Source organism: Cricetulus griseus, unplaced genomic scaffold (genome assembly GCF_003668045.3).
Source record: "Cricetulus griseus strain 17A/GY unplaced genomic scaffold, alternate assembly CriGri-PICRH-1.0 unplaced_scaffold_43, whole genome shotgun sequence".
NCBI classification, from domain to species: Eukaryota; Metazoa; Chordata; class Mammalia; order Rodentia; family Cricetidae; genus Cricetulus; species Cricetulus griseus.
Window position 1 is genome coordinate 66,679 of NW_023277175.1, and position 18,957 is coordinate 85,635.

The following is an 18,957-nucleotide window of genomic DNA, read 5'->3' on the forward strand; positions in this document are numbered from 1 at the left end:
TGTCATTCAAGGTTCTCTGGATTTAGGATCATTACCTGGATACCTGGTACTTTTTGGTTGGGTTTTATCATGTGATGTGATATTTTGTCTAACAGCCATATGTACTAATTTTTCCTTTCTCTTTTTGGTCACTTATATGAAAGGATAGCAAGCCATCTATCTGCTCATTGTTCCTGTAAAAAAAAAACTCACAGAAGAAAAACAGAAATGGCTGAATCTCCAGTAAACATGTCGCAGGTCAGTGGACATGTCCACTTTTCTAAAAATACTGTATGTTTTGATATTGCAAGTCATTAATTTTTGCCAGTGGTAATATTTTAAATTTTATTATGAAAATTGACATTAAGTATATGCCACTTCTGAATGCATCCACATTTATAGTTATGTTTACTTGCTTAAGTACAACTTAAACACCATAGGATATATATTTGGACATTGTACTTGGATTTATCTTGTGGGACAACCAGCTCTCCAACAATGACACAGAGACGTATTGTTATTTATGAAAAAAACTTGGCCTTTAGTTTAGTCTTGACCCTCTTATAACTCAAATTTACCTTTTATATGAATCTATGTTCTGTCATGTGGCTTATTATCTGTCCTTCTTTGCTCACGTTTTGCTATTGGTCTTGCTGGAATCTACCCCCCTACTAGATTCTTCCTGAGTTCTCTCTTTCTGAGAAAGTCTGCCTTAGTTAATGTTCATTTGGCTCTTTATTAAACCAATCAGGTACATTAGGCAGGAGAGGCGATACATACACACACACTCATGCAATGTAAACACATATCCTGTAACAGGACTTCACTCAAGTTTTAAAACACTACAGAAATGAAATATTCTTCCAAATATTAGAAATTGTTATTTAGCCTAAGTTGACATATTCCTATTTTAGCAGGGAAATTTTAGATTATGTCAAATGTGGTTGATGTGGCTTTTTCTATCTCCTTGGTAAGGTCTCAAAAATATGTGTAAAAGTTATCACATAGATTACCTGTTCTTCTATGTTAATGTTTAAAACAACAGAATTCAGTGACATTACACACATAACTGCTGTGGAAAAAAGAGAAAATTATTTGCCTGTGAACTATGAATTATGCCTTCCTTTATCTGCCACTTTTCTGTGTAATGGAATGGCAAGGGTCCTAAGGTCCAAACATACAAAGTGAGCATGTTAGAATAGAATCATGTAAAATCAAAGAATGCACAGAATTAATTAAAGCGCTGTATGTCATCATGATCTACAGGTAAAGCAATTAAAGCACATTTCCTCGCCATAAGTATTCCTTCTGATTCATGTACACTCTGACCCTGTGGGACATAAGCATAGCATCCATAACAGATAATAACAATGTCCAGACTTTCAATGTGTGTAGTTTTGTGTATAGGGCTTGTGAGCCTGTTGTGTCAAACCATTTTCACTGAGGTAGAACATTCATTATAAAAGATGACTATATTAAAGTCATCGATTTGATTAATAGTGTTCATCATCTACACCCCTAAATTCCTCTAGTCTTCTTACCTACAGTAATGCACCTAGCCAAACAATCTCTTGTTTCAGGATCTGTTGTCATTCAAGGATGTGTCTGTGGACTTCACCCGAGAGGAGTGGCAATGCCTGGACTCTTCTCAGAGGGCTTTGTACGTTGATGTGATGTTGGAGAATTACAACAACTTGGTCTCTGTGGGTAAGAACATTTTGCATTAAAATTCATAACTAATACCTTGTATGTATTGGCACTATTGGTTGTACACTCTATGTTAAGTTGCCTTAGAAGCAGCAGGAATTCCTAGAAATTTTGGAAGAAGAAAAGAACCTTTTGATGGTACTTTGGGTTTTTTTTTCTTTCCATTGTGCATGTAAAATGTGTCAACCATGCCTCATTTTGATTCCATAATGCATTGAAAAAATTAGAATCATATAACATTTATACCCATATATTAAAGCTCTACATCTCTAGTTATATGTAACATGGTACAATACTAAGAAAAATCTCAAGATGTACACACTTTAAATTCCCCTAAAGTTCTTGAAGATTCTGACAGGAAATAGCACCTGGAAAACATACCGACATTGCTCTACCCTATGTTCTCTTCATGTGCTGAGCAAATTATTTTGTTAGATATCTGAATTCTTTCACAAAATTGCACATGGCCACGGGCTACTTCACAAAGCTTGTGGATTCTTGTATTCAACGTAGGCCTGGTAAGCTTTTGGGAGCAAATGAGATACCCCTGGGATGTAGAGTGGAGAGAATGCAGAGTAGGCTTAGGAATGAGCAAGACAACAGTGAAGTCTTCTGGTAAAAGGGAAAACAAGAGCTGAGAATGCTATTGCCATGTTCAATTCTACTTGAAAAGATTTCTGATCATTACTTTTAGTGTAGCTTTCTGGTACCTGGTTGCATTGTGAAAGTTGTAACTACTACAAGAGCAAATAACACCTTAACTATGATGAGTAGTACAAAGTGTAATTGGATTTAATGTGCTTGACATCAGATTAGAATAGTTGTACAAATTATAAGCCTAATTTGGGTGCAAGAAAAAGGATTTTTCTTTAATAGCCTTCCTTGATGTCTGTCTTGATATTGATCCTTCATTTTCTTCCTAGTAGACAATAGACAGACTTCCTTCTGCAAACTCTCTCAGGAGCTGGTGTACTGGCTAGGCTCAAATAACCCTAAGAAGAAAGTTAATAAGCACAGCACCATGAGGAGCTCAGACAATGGAGAACATAAATATCCAATAGCTGCCCTTGAGATCCCTGTCTCAAATGATCTGAGGCCCTGATATCTGGCAGAATACTGCCTTTCCTTCTGCTACTTTAAAGAATCTAATATGTTTTTCCAGGGGGAAAGTAAACCCTGTGATATTTTAACTAAGACTGTTTTTAAAGAAATTTGGTCTTATGAACCCTACTCTTCATTGCCTCTCAATAAGTATGAGTACAGTGAACCTGGGATTGGATTGAATACTTCTTCATCAGTTTCAGAAGATTTATTTAAAGATAAACACACGTGTTCTATATTTAATGAGTCAATGAGCACATCTCAAAGCTTACTATTTCTCTTCACTTTCCTGATCCATCTGGTGCCATTACATGTTTTCAATAAGGATGAGATGTCAGTTGTGATTCACTGACATTAAAGACTACCAGTCTGATTTGGAGATAACACATTAAATTTCAGTTTAAGAAAAATATCTAAGTGCTTGCTGGTTGAATTTCACAAATGAGAGAGCTAAGAGAGATGGTCATTTATCAGATGTTTCATTTTGGAACAATTCCTAATCATATAACCTGAATCATTTTGCAGAGAACTATTACATATGTGATCCTGTCCATCAACATAAGAAGACTGAAAAGAAGTCTTGTCAGTGTACTGAGTTTGGCAAAATTCTTCATGACCCCTCCACATGTGCTCTTTTCCGAATGAGAGAAACCACAGAAAATTCTAATGACTATAGATGCAGTAGTCCTGGGGAAGCCTCTCTTGACTTATCAAATGCAGATAGACATGAAAACATGCACACTGGAGAACAACCTTGCACTTCTAAAGACTGTGAGGAATCCTTAAATTTGAGTTCCAGCATTACTGAAGATCACAGACTCTTTACCACAAAGCAAGAACACAGAGAGGAAGAATATGATAAATGTTTTAACACTACATATACTCAAATGCAACAACCAAACTACACTGGAGAGAAACCATACCAGTGTGAGCAATGTAAGAAATGCTTCACTACTGCCTCCTACCTGATTGTGCATCACAGAATTCATACAGGAGAGAAGCCTTACACATGTAAGTACTGTGACAAGTCCTTTGTTATGAAGTCAAGTCTTACAAAACATGAGAGAATTCATACCGGAGAGAAGCCTTACACATGTGAAGATTGCAACAAGTCCTTTAATGTGAGTTCAAATCTTACACTGCATAAGAGAATTCATACAGGAAAGAAGTCTTACAAATGTCAGGGCTGTGACAAATCCTTCACTACTAGGTCAAGTCTTACACTGCATCAGAGAATTCACACTGGAGAAAAGCCTTACACCTGTAAGGACTGTGACAAATCCTTTATTGTGAAGACAAAACTTAAACAGCATCAGAGAATTCACACTGGAGAAAAGCCTTACACCTGTAAGGACTGTGGCAAATCCTTTACTGTGAAGTCAACACTTACAGAGCATCAAAGAATCCATACTGGAGAGAAACCTTACACATGTAATTACTGTGACAAATCCTTTACTGTGAGGTCAACACTTACAGTGCATGAACGAACTCACACAGGACAGAAGCCTTACAAATGTCAGGAATGTGACAAATCATTTACTACTTGCACATATTTTAGAGAACACCAGAAAATTCATACTGGAGAGAAGTCTTATAAATGTGGAGAATGTGGCAAATGTTTTACCACATGCACATATCTCAGAAAACATAAGAAAATCCATGCTGGAAAGAAACCTTACAAATGTGAAGAATGTGACATGGCCTTTGTCGACAGTTCAAATCTTAGAAAACATTGGAGAGTCCATACTGGAGAGAAACCATACACATGTTCACCATGTGAAAAATCTTTTTCCTCCAAGAAAAATCTTAGTACACATCAGAGAGCCCATACCAGAAAGAAAATATAAAAAAATGTCTGTGGTAGACTTTGGGGAGCCCATTTGAGGGCCTTGCCCTCCCTGGGGAGTGGAGAGGGGATGGCTAGATGCAGGTGGGATGTTGGGGTCGAGGGAAGGGAGAGGGAGAAGGGATTGACATGTGAAGCAAGCTTGTTCCTAATTTGAACTAATAAAAGAATTTTTAAAAAATCTGTAAAGTGACAAATCTTGGCCTATAAAAGAAAAATTTTAGAACACCTCAGATAGTTCACATGGGAGAGAGAGGTATTACAGATACAGAAATGTAAGTAGATGTTTGGTAGCTGTTCATAGCTTAGAACACATCAGAAAATTCATAAAACAGACAAACTTCACCAAAGTTAAGATTGTAGAATTATTATATCCACCTTTCAAATATTAGAAGACATCAGAGTTCATACTAAACAGACAACCACCATTGTAAATCATGTGACATAGCATTTATACAGTATTCTTGACTTACAAATCCAAGGTATACATAATGGAAACATAACGATAAGGACATTTTTAAAATCCTTTATGTAAGTTTTAAAACATAAAATAACACAGAGTTCGTATCGAAATAAAATTCGGCCAAAGTAACCGTGTGAATTGTTTTTAATGTATGTGGGTCACTTGTATACAAGGATTTCTGTGCACAACCTGCTTGTTTGTTGACTGTGGAGGCCAGAAGAGGGCATCATATTCCCTGACATGTACTTAAACACAGAGCTATGTATCTAGTTCAACATCCAAAAATTGAGAAAGCCATGCAAAGTGGTACTTCCCTGCAATCATAGTACTCAGCAGGCAGAGGCAAGAAGAAATCTGTGAGTCTGAGGTCATCATTGTCTACATAGTCAGTTCTAGGACTGTCAGGACTTCATACCTAGTGTTAATAATAAGAAGAAAAATGACAAAACATAGTAACATAAAAATGTGACAAAGACCTCTAATTGTGCTGTACATCACATAACTCATATTTTCAAGAACTACATAAAATTTTACCATATATAAAACCTCTGTGATATTGGCCATTAGAAGTTACACACACCAAACACATTCAAATCAATAAGTCCCTTGCCTAGTGTTCAAATTTCTCACAAAAGGAAATCCCACCAAAAATTAAACACAAAAACTTCTCCAAAAATGTCTCATGATTTGCTCACTTTCAAATTCTTCATAGTAGATTTAAAACTTAAAATATAAAGATGGTGAGTTAGTGCAAAGACAGAAGCTGTCCATGTTAGTGCAGCCATTTCTGATGGGAATGGTGAAAGCCATGGATCCAGCCCAAGATCCAGCAAACCTGATCTATATGGACCTAACCTAATTTAGGCTTTGATCTCCACATGTTGCAACCTTCGGGTCATTCTTATTTGTACACCTTGGGAATACTGGAGTGATGGAAATTCTTAGGAATAACTTATGACTTCTCCAAGAAGTACTGCTTCTAAACTTCTCCACAAATATTATGTGCATACTACCTTTTGATTTTAGGGATATAGCCTAATATATAATTTTAAGGTCTTCCTTATGCCTGAGAGGATGTGTTGTACATAAAAAACAAGAGCTCAAGACGGGTATTGGTGGCATACATCTTTAATCCCAGCACTCAGGAGGCAGAGGCAGGTAGAACTCTGTGAGTTTGAGGCCAGCATGCTCTGCAGAGTAAGGGCCAGGAAAGGCTCCAAAGCTACACAGAGAAACCCTATCTCACAAAAAAAACAAAAACAAAAACAAAAAAGCAAGAGGTCTCTTGTTGAGGCTCTGAGATATTCTTGCAATATCCAATCCTGTACTTAATCAAGAATAACATAATCAGAACAGAGTGCAAGTCTTCCTATAAAGTATTTAGGTCATTTTGTGTTACACCCAATAATTAAGTTATAATGGCTGAAGTTGCCTCTGCCCTACACAGGGAATCATATTGACGGGAAAAGATTATTGTAAAACCTGATCAAAGAATGAGGTGTCAGGACCTTCATTTCTTATAAAATTTAGGTTGTGTATGGCTACTGTGTTGTCCTATGACCATGGTATAAAACTACCAAGATTGGACATATACATTAATTTTGTAAAGATACAGAATATGAATATTGTGTTATTCTAAAATATAGAATATTGACTGCAGTAGCTATGTACTGATGATCTTTCTTGCACACAGTGACCATTAAGAGTTAATAAAAGGTCTTTGCAAGCCATCACCATGGAGGGCAGGTGAAAGACCAGAGCTTACATGGGGTTAGCTTGTTAACCTACAATAAAGCCTCATGCAGTTTGCAGCAAGCTTTCCAATCTGACTGGTGATTGGGGTGACCACAGTCCTGGGCTAAGACCACGGAGGCCTGAGTTTTCTGGGTGTAACATTTGGGGGTGCATCCTGGATTTGCAACCACCCCTCAATTCAATCTTGGAGGTAAGATGATTCGAGCTCGCAACTTATATGTTCAATGTTATGTCCATGTTTGATGTCTCTTGCTGTTTTGTTGGTTTGGTGCCATGATTTGAATTTGATCTGTGCCAGCGCAGGAATTGTACTTGTAATTGGGAATTTGTAATTTGGACCTCATGGGGAAACAGACATATTGAGAGACTCTGAAGTCCTGCCCTGGACGAAAGTCTGAGGGTAATTTGATTTGGACCATAGGGAAAAAAGACATGCCCAGAAACAGGCGTGTTTCTGGAACCCTTGGTTCCACCCTGGATGAAAGTCCAAGGGTTGTTTGTAATTTTGGTTTGGTGCCATGTCTGTGTCTGTAATTTGGTCTGCCACGCAGTTTGTCCTGTCTCTTGTGTCTGTCCTGTTTTTCCTGTTTGTGTCTGTCTCCATACTAACCACCCACGACCCCAGATTCTGTGATCCGAAGATGTGCCATAGGATCACAGACTGCTGCCCTGTGGACACCCAGGAGGTATGAACGGAGGCCAAGGACACTTGGACCCTCCTCAGTTAGTGGCTATTGTAATCACCTGGTTCTGCCACTAGTCTTCCCTGAGCCATTGCCTTATAAGCACCTCAGGCAGATTGGTTTGTCATCTGTTCTTTCCTGTCTATTCTGTCTGTGTTTTCATCATTGGTTTTCAATTCAGGATCTACCACGACACCCCCTTCCGTTGAGTCACGCGGCACCACACTAGGTAACTTTCTTCTCCAGTCTTTGTTTCTGTACAGTTTTCTGTAAGGCTTGGAGGGTTGGAATTGGCTGGGTGACTGAGCAGGTTTTTTATCTGTGTTATCTGATGTGTTGTGGCTGAGTCCCCTGACTGCTACTCTGAACTCCAACCATTGCTGCGGCCCTTACAGCTGAGCCTGGCCGATGTAGGTGAGTCTGCTTTTCTATCTTCACCTGCCATTCTGTGAGGCATGTGAAGTGGGGCTGTCTCTGCCCCAACTGCCATCCTGTGGTAGGTCCTGGCTTGCCGCTGGAGTTTTGCTACTCTGAGCACATGGCTGCAAGGCTGCCATCTGCCTGGCTGCCCAGCCTTCCCTATGCTCCACCCACCTGGTATGCAGGGGGACTGTGGGGGTCTCTTTCCCACCCCTGCATTGCCTGAGCGTCTGGTAATACCAGCATCACTCCCCCACCCAGGACTCTGCCTTGAGCACATGGATCTCGAGTGGGTGAACCATCTGGCCTATTCCGGACTTTAAAAAAAAAAAACCGGCCTTAAAGTTATTAGAAACAACAAAAGGGGACTTTGATATGAATTTTTATGTTGACTGAAAAATGAGAGAGAATGTACTAAAATAATAAAGAAAAAAAGAGAAACTTGTCTAAGAATGTCTAAGAAAATCGGAGGAATAAACCAAAGGTACAAAGAAAGTTATAGAGGGTTCAAGGAAGTCATAGAAGTTCAGAGAAAAGGTTGTTAAAAGAGAAAATGTAAACTGTTTGTTATGGTTTCTCATGTCTACAAATAGTCAATTTTAAAAATTGGTAACATAAGTTATTATTTTAACCATATTATGTTAATTCTGTTTAAGAAGTCCTGTTTATTTCTCAAGTAAATTATGTATACTTGTTTTAAAATGTTATGTTCCCTGGCATAACCTAAGTTCTGTTACAAGCATGTAGCTAAAATAAATGGTGAGGTCACTGCCATTTTGTAGCCAGCCACGTGGCACAAAATGACTGGTAGCCATTTTGCTAAAGTTAAAAAAAGATACTTAAACCACCATCTTGATTAAAGATGACTGCATGGAAATTAGATGTACCATCTTAGAAACAAGTTTTCAGTTAAGATTTAAAATCTTAATGCTTCTATAAATTACAGAAAGACAATAAAGGAATTTAATTTTTTTAAAAGCAGTATTTTAAAGTTTTATTTTTTTAAATGTCTTTTTTTTAATGTTTGTACTTAAAGAGCCTCAATTTAAAATCATTTTTAAGCAAAGCCCGACAATGTAAAGTTCTTGTTTTATAAAAGATGCTAATCTATTAAAACCTGTTACTGTTTATCTTTTCAGAAGAAAGTTTAGGGAGTTGGTGGCACCTGCCTTTAAGTTCAGGGTGTTGGTGGCACACACCTTTAAGTTTAGGGTATTAGGATCACACTCCTTTAATCCTACCACTTGGAGGCAGAGGCAGGTGGATCTTTATGACTTCAAGTCCAGCCTGGTAAGAGGAGCGAATTCCAGGACAGGCTCCAAAGCCACAGAAAAAACCCATTCTCAGAAAGAAGTTTAAGCAAGCAGCTAAAATTTGTACATGTAGATACTGTTTAAGGGTTATAAGGTAACTCTTTTTTACTAAGTTTAAAAGAGTTACAGGGGGCTGGAGTGATGGATCAGATATCAAGAGAACTGAATCCTATTCCAGAGGTCCTGAGTTCAATTCTCAGAAATCACATGGTGGCTCACAACTATCTGTAATGGAATCTGGTGCACTCTTCTGCTGTGCAGATATACAAAGAAGCAGAATATTGTATACATAATAAATAAATAAAATCTTTTAAAAGAAAACAGTTACATCAGGCTGAAAATTAATTACAGAAATAAGACCTTACGTAGCAACTGAGTGAAACCAAGGCAGAAGCCTGAAGCAGAAAACAACGGGAAATTTTTTCCTTACTGTGTGGTGCCCTGTGGCTTGCTCTGCTACCTGATTTTAGACAGCCCAGCCCTACTGGCCCAGGGACATACTACCCACAATGGGCTCCTGCAACAATTTAACATCAAGGTTTCTCTGTATACTAGCACTGGATGTCCTGTAACTTGCTCTGTATACAAGGCTGGCATCAAACACAAATATGTCTGTGTCCCTTGCCTCTGGAGCACTGGGGTTAAAGTTATGTGCCACCACAGCCCCACCCCTCCACACACCTTTTTTTGCTTTGTCTTGTTTTTTGAGACAGGGTTTTTCTGTGTAACTTTGGAGCCTATCCTGGCTATCACTCTGGAGACCAGGCTGTCCTGCACTCACGGAAAACAAACTGCCTCTGTCTCTGGAGTGCTGGGATTAAAGCCATGCCCCAGCAATGCCTGGCTTCAGGACCCCTGTAAGAGCAGCCAGTGCTTTTAACCTCGGAGACATCTCTCCAGCCGTAAATCAATAAATATTAAAATAAATAACTACCTTGTGCCTTTGGGCTTTTACTTTTCTCTATTTCTTTCCTTCTTACTCCATTGCTGGCAGAGTGGCTAGTGTTCTCTCTCCCCTGTTTCCCCTCCTTCACTTTTCCTCTCTCTCTTCTGTATATTTCTCTCTGATACCAGCCCCGTCTATCCTTCTCTCCTACCCAGCTATTGAGAGTTCAGCTATTTATTAGATCCTTCAATGGTGTTAGGTAGACAAAGTAACACAGCTACACTGAGTTGAACAAATGAAACAGAAAAGAATGTAACACATTTTTACATCAACAAACAAATGTTCTACAGCATTAAGGAATGTAACACACTTTCAACTAATATCCCACAACAGCTGTGAGCTGCCATGTGAATGCTGGGAATTGAACCCCGAGTCCTCTCCAAGAGAGGCAAGTGCTCTTCACAGCTGAACCATCTATCCAAGCCCATAGAATAATAATATAATAGTATAGAATATCTGGAGGAGATTGTGGGACACACCGTAATCATGCCTCCTAAGGGCTGGCAACAGGTGTGCTTGATCACACTGCCAGGGCGTGCTCAAGAACAGGCCAGGATAGGTTCTTAAAGGCTGCAGACTCATGGGGCCCTGCTCTTTCAGGCCTCCCTGCCTTGCTGTCTTTGGGTATGCACCGGCTTGTGCTTCGCTGGTGTATCTGAATAAAGAAAACCTATATCCAATTGACCACTGGTCGATCACTAACTGGAGATTGGTTCATCTTACAGGTCTCAGAACAAATACCACTGACCAAAGTGTAACCTATTTTATACTTGGTGTTCTGTTTCTGTGATAAACAGCATGACCACAGTCGACTTCGGAAAGCAAGAGTTTATTTTACCCTACAGGTTAGAGCTCTTCACTGAGTGAAACCAAGGCAGAAGCCTGAAGCAGCAAACAACGGTAAATTTGCTTCTTACTGTTTTGGTCCCTGTGGTTTGCTCTGCTAGCTGATTTCAGACAGCCTAGCCCTACTCACGAAGGAATGTACTACCCACAATGGGCTCCTGCAACAAAAAACCATCAAGGTTTCTCTCTATAAGAGCTCTGGATGTCCTGTAACTTGCTCTGTAGACCAGGCTGGCCTCCAACTCAGAGTTCTGTGTGCCTCTGCCTCTGAAACACTATGGATAAAGGTATGTGTGAACACAGCCCCAACCCACGCCTTTTTTTCTTTGTTTTTTTGTTTTTTTGTTTTGTCTTGAGAGACAGGGTTTCTCTCTGTAGCTTGGGAGCATATCTTAGCACCCGCTCTGGAGACCAGGCCTGCATCGAACTCACAGACAAACACCTGCCTCTGCCTCCCGAGTGCTGAGATTAAAGGTGTGCTCCAACAAAGCCCAGCCTCAAGACCCCTGGAAGAGCAGCCAGTGCTCATAATCTCTGAGACATCTCTCAACCCTAAATCAATAAATGTTTTTTTTTAAAAAAAAACTGCTACCTTGTGCCTCTGGGCTTTTATTTTCTCTATCTCTTTCTTTCCTTCTTACTCGGTTGCTGGCTGTCTGACTGGTGTACTCTCTGCCCGTTTCCTCTCCTTCCCTTTTCCTCTCTCTCTTCGGTATATACCCTCTGATCACCAGCCCCGTCTATCCTTCTCTCCTACCAAGCTATTGAGAGTTCAGCTCTTTATTAGATCATTCAGTGGTGTTAGGAAGACAAAGTAACACAGATTCACTGAGTTAAACAAATGCAACAAGAAAGAATGTAACATATCTTTACATCATCAAACAAATGTTCTATAGCATAAAAGAATGTAACACACTTTCAACTAATATCCTACAACAGCTGTGAGCTGCCTTGTGTGTGCTGGGATTTGAACCCCGTGTCCTCCACAAGAGGGGCCATTGCTCTTCACAGCTAAACCATCTCTCTAAGCCCATAGAATAATAATATAATCAAATATAATTCATGTGTATGATTGAGGGAAACACCATAACCATTCCTCCTAAGAGCTGGCTACAGGTGTGCCAGGTTAGGATAGGTTCTGAAAGGTCTGCAGACCCATGGGTACTCACTCTTTCTGGACTCCTTGCCTTGCTGCCTTTGGGCACCCTCTGGCTTGTGCTTTGCTTGTGTATCTGAATGAAGAAAACCTATATCCAATTGACCACTGCTGGATCTCTAACTGGAGATTGGTTCATCTTTCAGGTCTCAGAACAAATACCACTGACAAAAGTGTAACCTTTTGGCTACTTGGCTTTCTGTTTCTGTGATAAACAGCATGACCACAGTCGACTTCGGAAAGCAAGAGCTTATTTTACCCTACAGGTTAGAGCTCTTCACTGAGTGAAACCAAGGCAGAAGCCTGAAGCAGCAAACAACGGTAAATTTGCTTCTTACTGTTTTGGTCCTTGTGGTTTGCTCTGCTAGCTTATTTCAGACAGCCTAGCTCTACTCACGAAGGAATATACTACCCACAATGGGCTCCTGCAACAAAAAAACATCAAGGTTTCTCTCTGTAAGAGCTCTGGATGTCCCATAACTTGCTCTGTAGACCAGGCTGGCCTCCAACTCAGAGTTCTATGTGCCTCTGCCTCTGGAACACTACGGATAAAGGTATGTGTGAACACAGCCCCAACCCACCCCTTTTTTGCTTTTCTTTTAGTTTTTTTTTTTTTTGGTTTTGTCTTGAGAGACAGGGTTTCTCTCTGTAGCATGGGATCCTATCTTAGCACCCGCTCTGGAGACCAGGCTGGCCTCGAACTCACAGACAAACACCTGCCTCTGTCTCCCGAGTGCTGAGATTAAAGGTGTGCTCCACCAAAGCCCAGCCTCAAGAACCCTGGAAGAGCAGCCAGTGCTCATAATCTCTGAGATATCTCTCAACCTTAAAGCAATAAATTTTTTTTTTTTTAAAAAATGCTACCTTGTGCCTCTGGGCTTTTACTTTTCTCTATCTCTTTCTTTCCTTCTTACTCGGTTGCTGGCTGTGTGACTGGTGTTCTCTCTCCCATGTTTCCTCTCCTTCCCTTTTCCTCTCTCTCTTCGGTATATTCTCTCTGATCACCAGCCCTGTCTATCCTTCTCTCCTACCAAGCTATTGAGAATTCAGCTCTTTATTAGATCATTCAGTGGTGTTAGGAAGACAAAGTAACACAGATTCACTGAGTTAAACAAATGCAACATGAAAGAATGTAACATATCTTTACATCATCAAACAAATGTTCTATAGCATAAAAGAATGTAACACACTTTCAACTAATATCCTACAACAGCTGTGAGCTGCCTTGTGTGTGCTGGGATTTGAACCCCGTGTCCTCCACAAGAGGGGCCATTGCTCTTCACAGCTAAACCATCTCTCTAAGCCCATAGAATAATAATATAATCAAATATAATTCATGTGTGTGATTGAGGGAAACACCGTAACCATTCCTCCTAAGAGCTGGCTACAGGTGTGCCAGGTTAGGATAGGTTCTGAAAGGTCTACAGACCCATGGGTACTCGCTCTCTCTGGCCTCCTTGCCTTGCTGCCTTTGGGCACCCTCTGGCTTGTGCTTCGCTGGTGTATCTGAATGAAGAAAACCTATATCCAATTGACCACTGCTGGATCTCTAACTGGAGATTGGTTCATCTTTCAGGTCTCAGAACAAATTCCACTGACCATAGTGTAACCTTTTTTCTACTTTGCTTTCTGTTTCTGTGATAAAATGCATTACCAAAGTCGACTTGGAAATCAAGAGTTTTTTTACCCTACATTTTCTTTTGAGAAATAAGCAAAACCTTTAAACAGAAATAACAGGGTATAGTCAATATTTTTAACCCATATTACCTTTTTTTAAACTTAGTATTTGCAGATTCCAGAGCCCATAGCCAAACGTTTCCATCCTCCTCTGACACTTTTACGACTTTCTTTGACCCGCTCTAAATGTTTTAACGTTACCTTGCATTCTTTCCCTGATTCTCTCAGACATCCCCATCTTAGACAAACCTCTCCTTTTCTCATTGTCTCTTTCTTCTGCCCTCGTCAGTACTCTCATGCAGGGGTGTATGGTTGAAGTGAATGCCTTATCTTTTTATGTCCTCTAAGTCCTGAGTGTACCTTCTTAGTATACTCCCTTACACTGAGCCTGTCTGGACCCTTGGCTCTCTTAACTGCTTGACCCTTTTACTTTTTATGTGGGGTGTACCAGCTCTCCTTTTATGTTTTTTTAATAACTTTATAAATTTCGTACCTCGATAAAACTCTCCTGTTTTACTGTTTATTGCCCAGAAAAGTAGAGTGGTACTCTCAACACCTTAAGCTCTTTCCAGTGATCTGTGCTGCATTGGTGTATTCTGTGGTCATCAAATTTGCACCCCCATTTGACCTCTCCTACAACTACTGTTCTACCGCATTTGGTCTTCTTGTATCAGACTGAGCTTGCCAAGTCTGCACATAGCCATCACATCTATACACCCTCCATTTTTTAGCCTTATTTCTCCATCTCAGTCCTTAGCAGGAACCAGAGTGTTGGAACAGCATTCTCTGCCACTGACAGGAAAACTTTAAATGGCTATTATTATTATTATTATTATTATTATTATTACTTAGTTGACATTAAAACCTTTACAAAAGTCCCCAGTTTTCTTAATGAATAATATATGTACCATTTTTTAAAAAAAATGATGACAAATAAATGTAACCTGTTAGGTTTAGATGACTAAAACCCATATATATTTTTTTTCCTGTGGAAACAAAAGCATCATTTTTTTTAATATAAGGTATCTTTGACTTTCATTTTAATGTCACAGCTTTCCAAACTATACAGAATGGCATAATTTAACATAACTTGGCTGAGGAAGAAAGGGAGGCAGCACTGGTGGGCATAAAGTGTCCTTGGCTGTCAGTGTTTTTGAAGAACAATTTTTATTATCTTAACCAATAATTTATAACCAACCCTTGAATCTCATTATAGATGGTTCTGAGCCACCATGTGGTTGCCGGGACCTCAGGACCTCTGGAAGAGCAGTCCATGTTCTTAATCTCTGAGCCATCTCTCCAGCCCTATTTTTGCTGTTTAATGCTTACAGGAGCCAGTAATTTATATACATACCTAAAAATTTATATCTGAGCTCTGGTCATTAAATTTGGGTTATCAGAAATTCAGATGTTGTTTTAGTAAAGATGGTATTCAAACTATTTTATGGTTTAATCTGTTAAATTTTAAACTAGTTAAAAAGTTAAAACTAGCAACACTGGCAACTGATAATATAAATTTAACAGTCACCCATGTGATAATGGTTTTAAAGACATAGAGTGCTTTATTTGTTTTCTCTTGATATTTTTGTTTATTTAATTTTGAGATGTGTAATTGTAGTATTTTCCTTTTTATTAGTTCAAATTAGGAACAAGCTTGTTTCACATGTCAATCCCTTCTCCCTCTCCCCCTCCCCGTAACTATTACCCCTACCCCCAACCTACCCATTCCCCATCCACCCTCCACTCGCCAGGCATGGTAGGGCCCTCAACGGGGGCTCCCCAAAATCCACCACATCATCCTGGGTCTGGCCTAGACCCTCCCCCATGTGTCCAGGCCAAGAGTGCATCCCTTCATGTGGGATGGGCTCTCAAAGTCCCTTCTTACACCAGAGAAAAAATACTAATCCACTACCAGGGGCCCCCTAGAGTGCAGAGGCCTCCTCATTGATATCCATATTCAGGGGTCTGGATCAATTCTCTATTGGCCTCATAGGTTTGTGGATTAATATCAGGGTTCTCAATTCGATTCCATTGGTCTATCTTTGTGCCAATACCAAGCTGTTTTCAGAACTATTGCTCTATAATAGAGGTTGAAGTCAGGGATGGTGATGCCTCCAGAAGATCCTTTATTGTACAGAGTTGTTTTGGCTATCGTGGTTTTTTTTCCATATAAATTGAGTATTGTTCTTTCAAGATCTGTGAAGAACTGTGTTGGGATCTTAATGGGGATTACATTGAATCTGTAGATTACTTTAGGCAAGATTGCCATTTTTACTATGTTGATTCTACCTAGCCAAGAGCATGGGAGATCTTTCCATTCTCTGGTATCTTCTTTAATTTCTTTCTTTGAAGATGCAAAGTTCTTACTATACAGGTCTTTCACATTTTTTTTGGTTAGTGTTATCCCATTTTGATGTTGGCTGTTGGTTTGGTGTATATTGCTTTTATCATGTTTAGGAATGCTCCTGTTATTCCTGTTCTCTCCAAGATCTTTATGATGAAGAGATGTTGGATTTTGTCAAAGGCCTTTTCAGCTTCTAGTGAGATGATAATGTGGTTTTTCCTCTTAAGTTTGTTTATATGGTGGATTACTTTGATGGATTTTCATGTTGAACTATCTTTGCATCCTGGGATGAAGCCTACTTGATCATAGTGGATGATTTTACTGATGTGTTCTTGGATTCCATTCGCCAATAATTTGTTGAGTATTTTTGCGTTGATGTTCATGAGGGATATTGGTCTGTAGTTCTCTTTTTCAGTTGTATCTTTGTGTGGCTCTAGTATCAAAGTGATTGTAGCCTCGTAAAAAGAGTTTGGCAATGTCCCTTCTGCTTCTATTGTGTGGAACAATTTGAGGAATATTGGTATTAGCTCTTTGAATTTCTGGTAGAATTCTGCAGTGAAGCCATCTGGCCCTGGGATTTTTTGGGTTGGGACGCTTTTGAAACTACTTCTAGTTCATTAGGGGTTATTGGTCGATTTAAACTGCTTATTTAAACTGTTCTTAGTTTAATTCTGGTAAGCGATATCTATCGAGAAAATTGTCCATTTCCTTTAGATTTTCCAATTTTGTGAAGTACAGGTTTTCAAATTATGAACTGATGATTCTCTGGATTTTCTCATTGTCTGTTGTTATATCCCACTTTTTGTTTCTGATTTTGTTAATTAGCACGCTGTCTCTCTGCCTTTTGGTTAGTTTGGATAGAGGTTTGTCTATCTTGTTGATCTTCTCAAAGAACCAACTCTGTGTTTCATTGATTCTTTGTAATGTTTTCCTAGTTTCTACTTTATTGATTTCTGACCTCAGTTTGATTATTTCCTGGCATCTACTCCTCCGTGGTGAGTTTGCTTCTTTTTGCTCTAAATCTTTCCATTTTTCTGTCAATTCTCTAGTGTGACTTTTCTCCAGTTTCTTCATGTGGGCAATTAGTGCTATGAAATTTCCTCTTAGCACTGCTTTCAGAGTGTCCCATAAGTTTGAGTATGTTGTGTCTACATTCTCATTGAATTCTAAGAAGTCTTTAATTTCTTTGTTTTATTTCTTTCTCAACCCAGGAATGGTGCAATTGGGTGTTATTCAATTTCCATGAGTTTGTAGGTTTTCTGGAATTTGTATTGATGTTGAATTCTAACTTTAAAACATGGTGATCTAATAAGATACAGTGGGTATTTCAATTCTTTGTATCTGTGGAGTTTTGCTTTGTTGCCAACTATTTGGTCAATTTTAGAGAAGGTTCCATGTGGCACTGAGAAGAAGGCATATTCATTTGTGTTTGGATGGAATGTTCTATAGATATCTGTTAAACCCAGTTGGGTCATAGCTTCTTTTAGATCCTTTGTTTCTTAAGCTTCTGTCTGGTGGTCCTGTCTAGTGGTGAACTCGGGGTGTTGGTATCTCATACTATAAGTGTGTGTGGTTTTATGTGTGGTTTGAGCTTTAGTAATGTTTCTTTTACAAATGTGGGTGTCGAACTCAAAGAACCATTCTGAAAGAGGTAACCCAATCACAAAAAGACAAACATGGTTGTACTCACTCAGCCATATTTCCAGCCCTAAATGATGTTTTAAATAGGATATATTCCTGGAATGGGCATTGGGAAGAATTATAATGACAAATCATAGTTTGTACAGGTTGTACAAAAAACAAGATACAATTACCCAAAATTAAAATAAAGACTTCTGGGGGGCTGGAGAGATGGCTCAGCGGTTAAGAGCACTGACTGTTCTTCCAGAGGTCCTGAGTTCAATTCCCAGCAACCACATGGTGCCTCACAACCACCTTGAATGAGATCTGGTGCCCTCTGATAGCATGCAGGCAGAAGACTGTATACATAATAAATAAATAAAATAAAATCTAAAAAAATTTATTTCAATATGAACTCTGTGTTATTTTATGTTTTAAAACTTACATAAAGGATTTAAAAAAATTCCTTATCGTTATGTTTCCATTATGTACACCCTGGATTTGTAAGTCAAGAATACTGTATAAATGCTATGTCACATGATTTACAATGGTGGTTGTCTGTTTAGTATGAACTCTGATGTCTTCTAATATTTGAAAGGTGGATATAATAATGCTACAATCTTAACTTTGGTGAAGTTTGTCTGTTTTATGAATTTTCTGATGTGCTCTAAGATATGAACAGCTACCAAACATCTACTTACATTTCTGTATCTGTAATACCTCTCTCTCCCATGTGAACTATCTGAGGTGTTCTAAAATTTTTCTTTTATGTAGGCAAAGATTTGTCACTTTACAGATATTTTTAAAAATTCTTTTATTAGTTCAAATTAGGAACAAGCTTGCTTCACATGTCAATCCCTTCTCCCTCACCCTCCCGTCCCGCCCCCCAACATCCCACCTGCCCCTAGCCATCCCTCTCCACTCCCCAGGGAGGGCAAAGTCCTCAAATGGGCTCCCCAAAGTCTACCACAGACCTTTTTTTTTACGTTTTCTTTCCAGTATGGACTCACTTATGTGTACTAAGATTTTTCTTGGAGGAAAAGGATTTGTCACATGGTGAACATGTGTACAGCTGATCCTCCTACTTGGGGACAGCTTAAG

The 18,957-nt window shown here is 39.2% G+C and overlaps 1 protein-coding gene across 1 annotated transcript; it reads left to right on the forward strand.

Moving 5' to 3' along the window:
- The first annotated feature begins 228 nt into the window (after positions 1-228).
- Positions 229-4,634, forward strand: LOC113839104 (zinc finger protein OZF-like). The gene is made up of 3 exons (XM_027434556.2): positions 229-237; positions 1,560-1,686; positions 3,313-4,634. Exons 1-3 carry the CDS (start codon positions 229-231, stop codon positions 4,632-4,634), a joined length of 1,458 nt encoding a protein of 485 aa, XP_027290357.2.
- Positions 4,635-18,957: the final 14,323 nt, after the last annotated feature.

Coding starts and splice junctions, on each gene's coding strand:
- LOC113839104 (XM_027434556.2), top strand. Junction 1,687..3,312: donor CAACAACTTGGTCTCTGTGG/GTAAGAACATTT, acceptor ATCATTTTGCAG/AGAACTATTACATATGTGAT.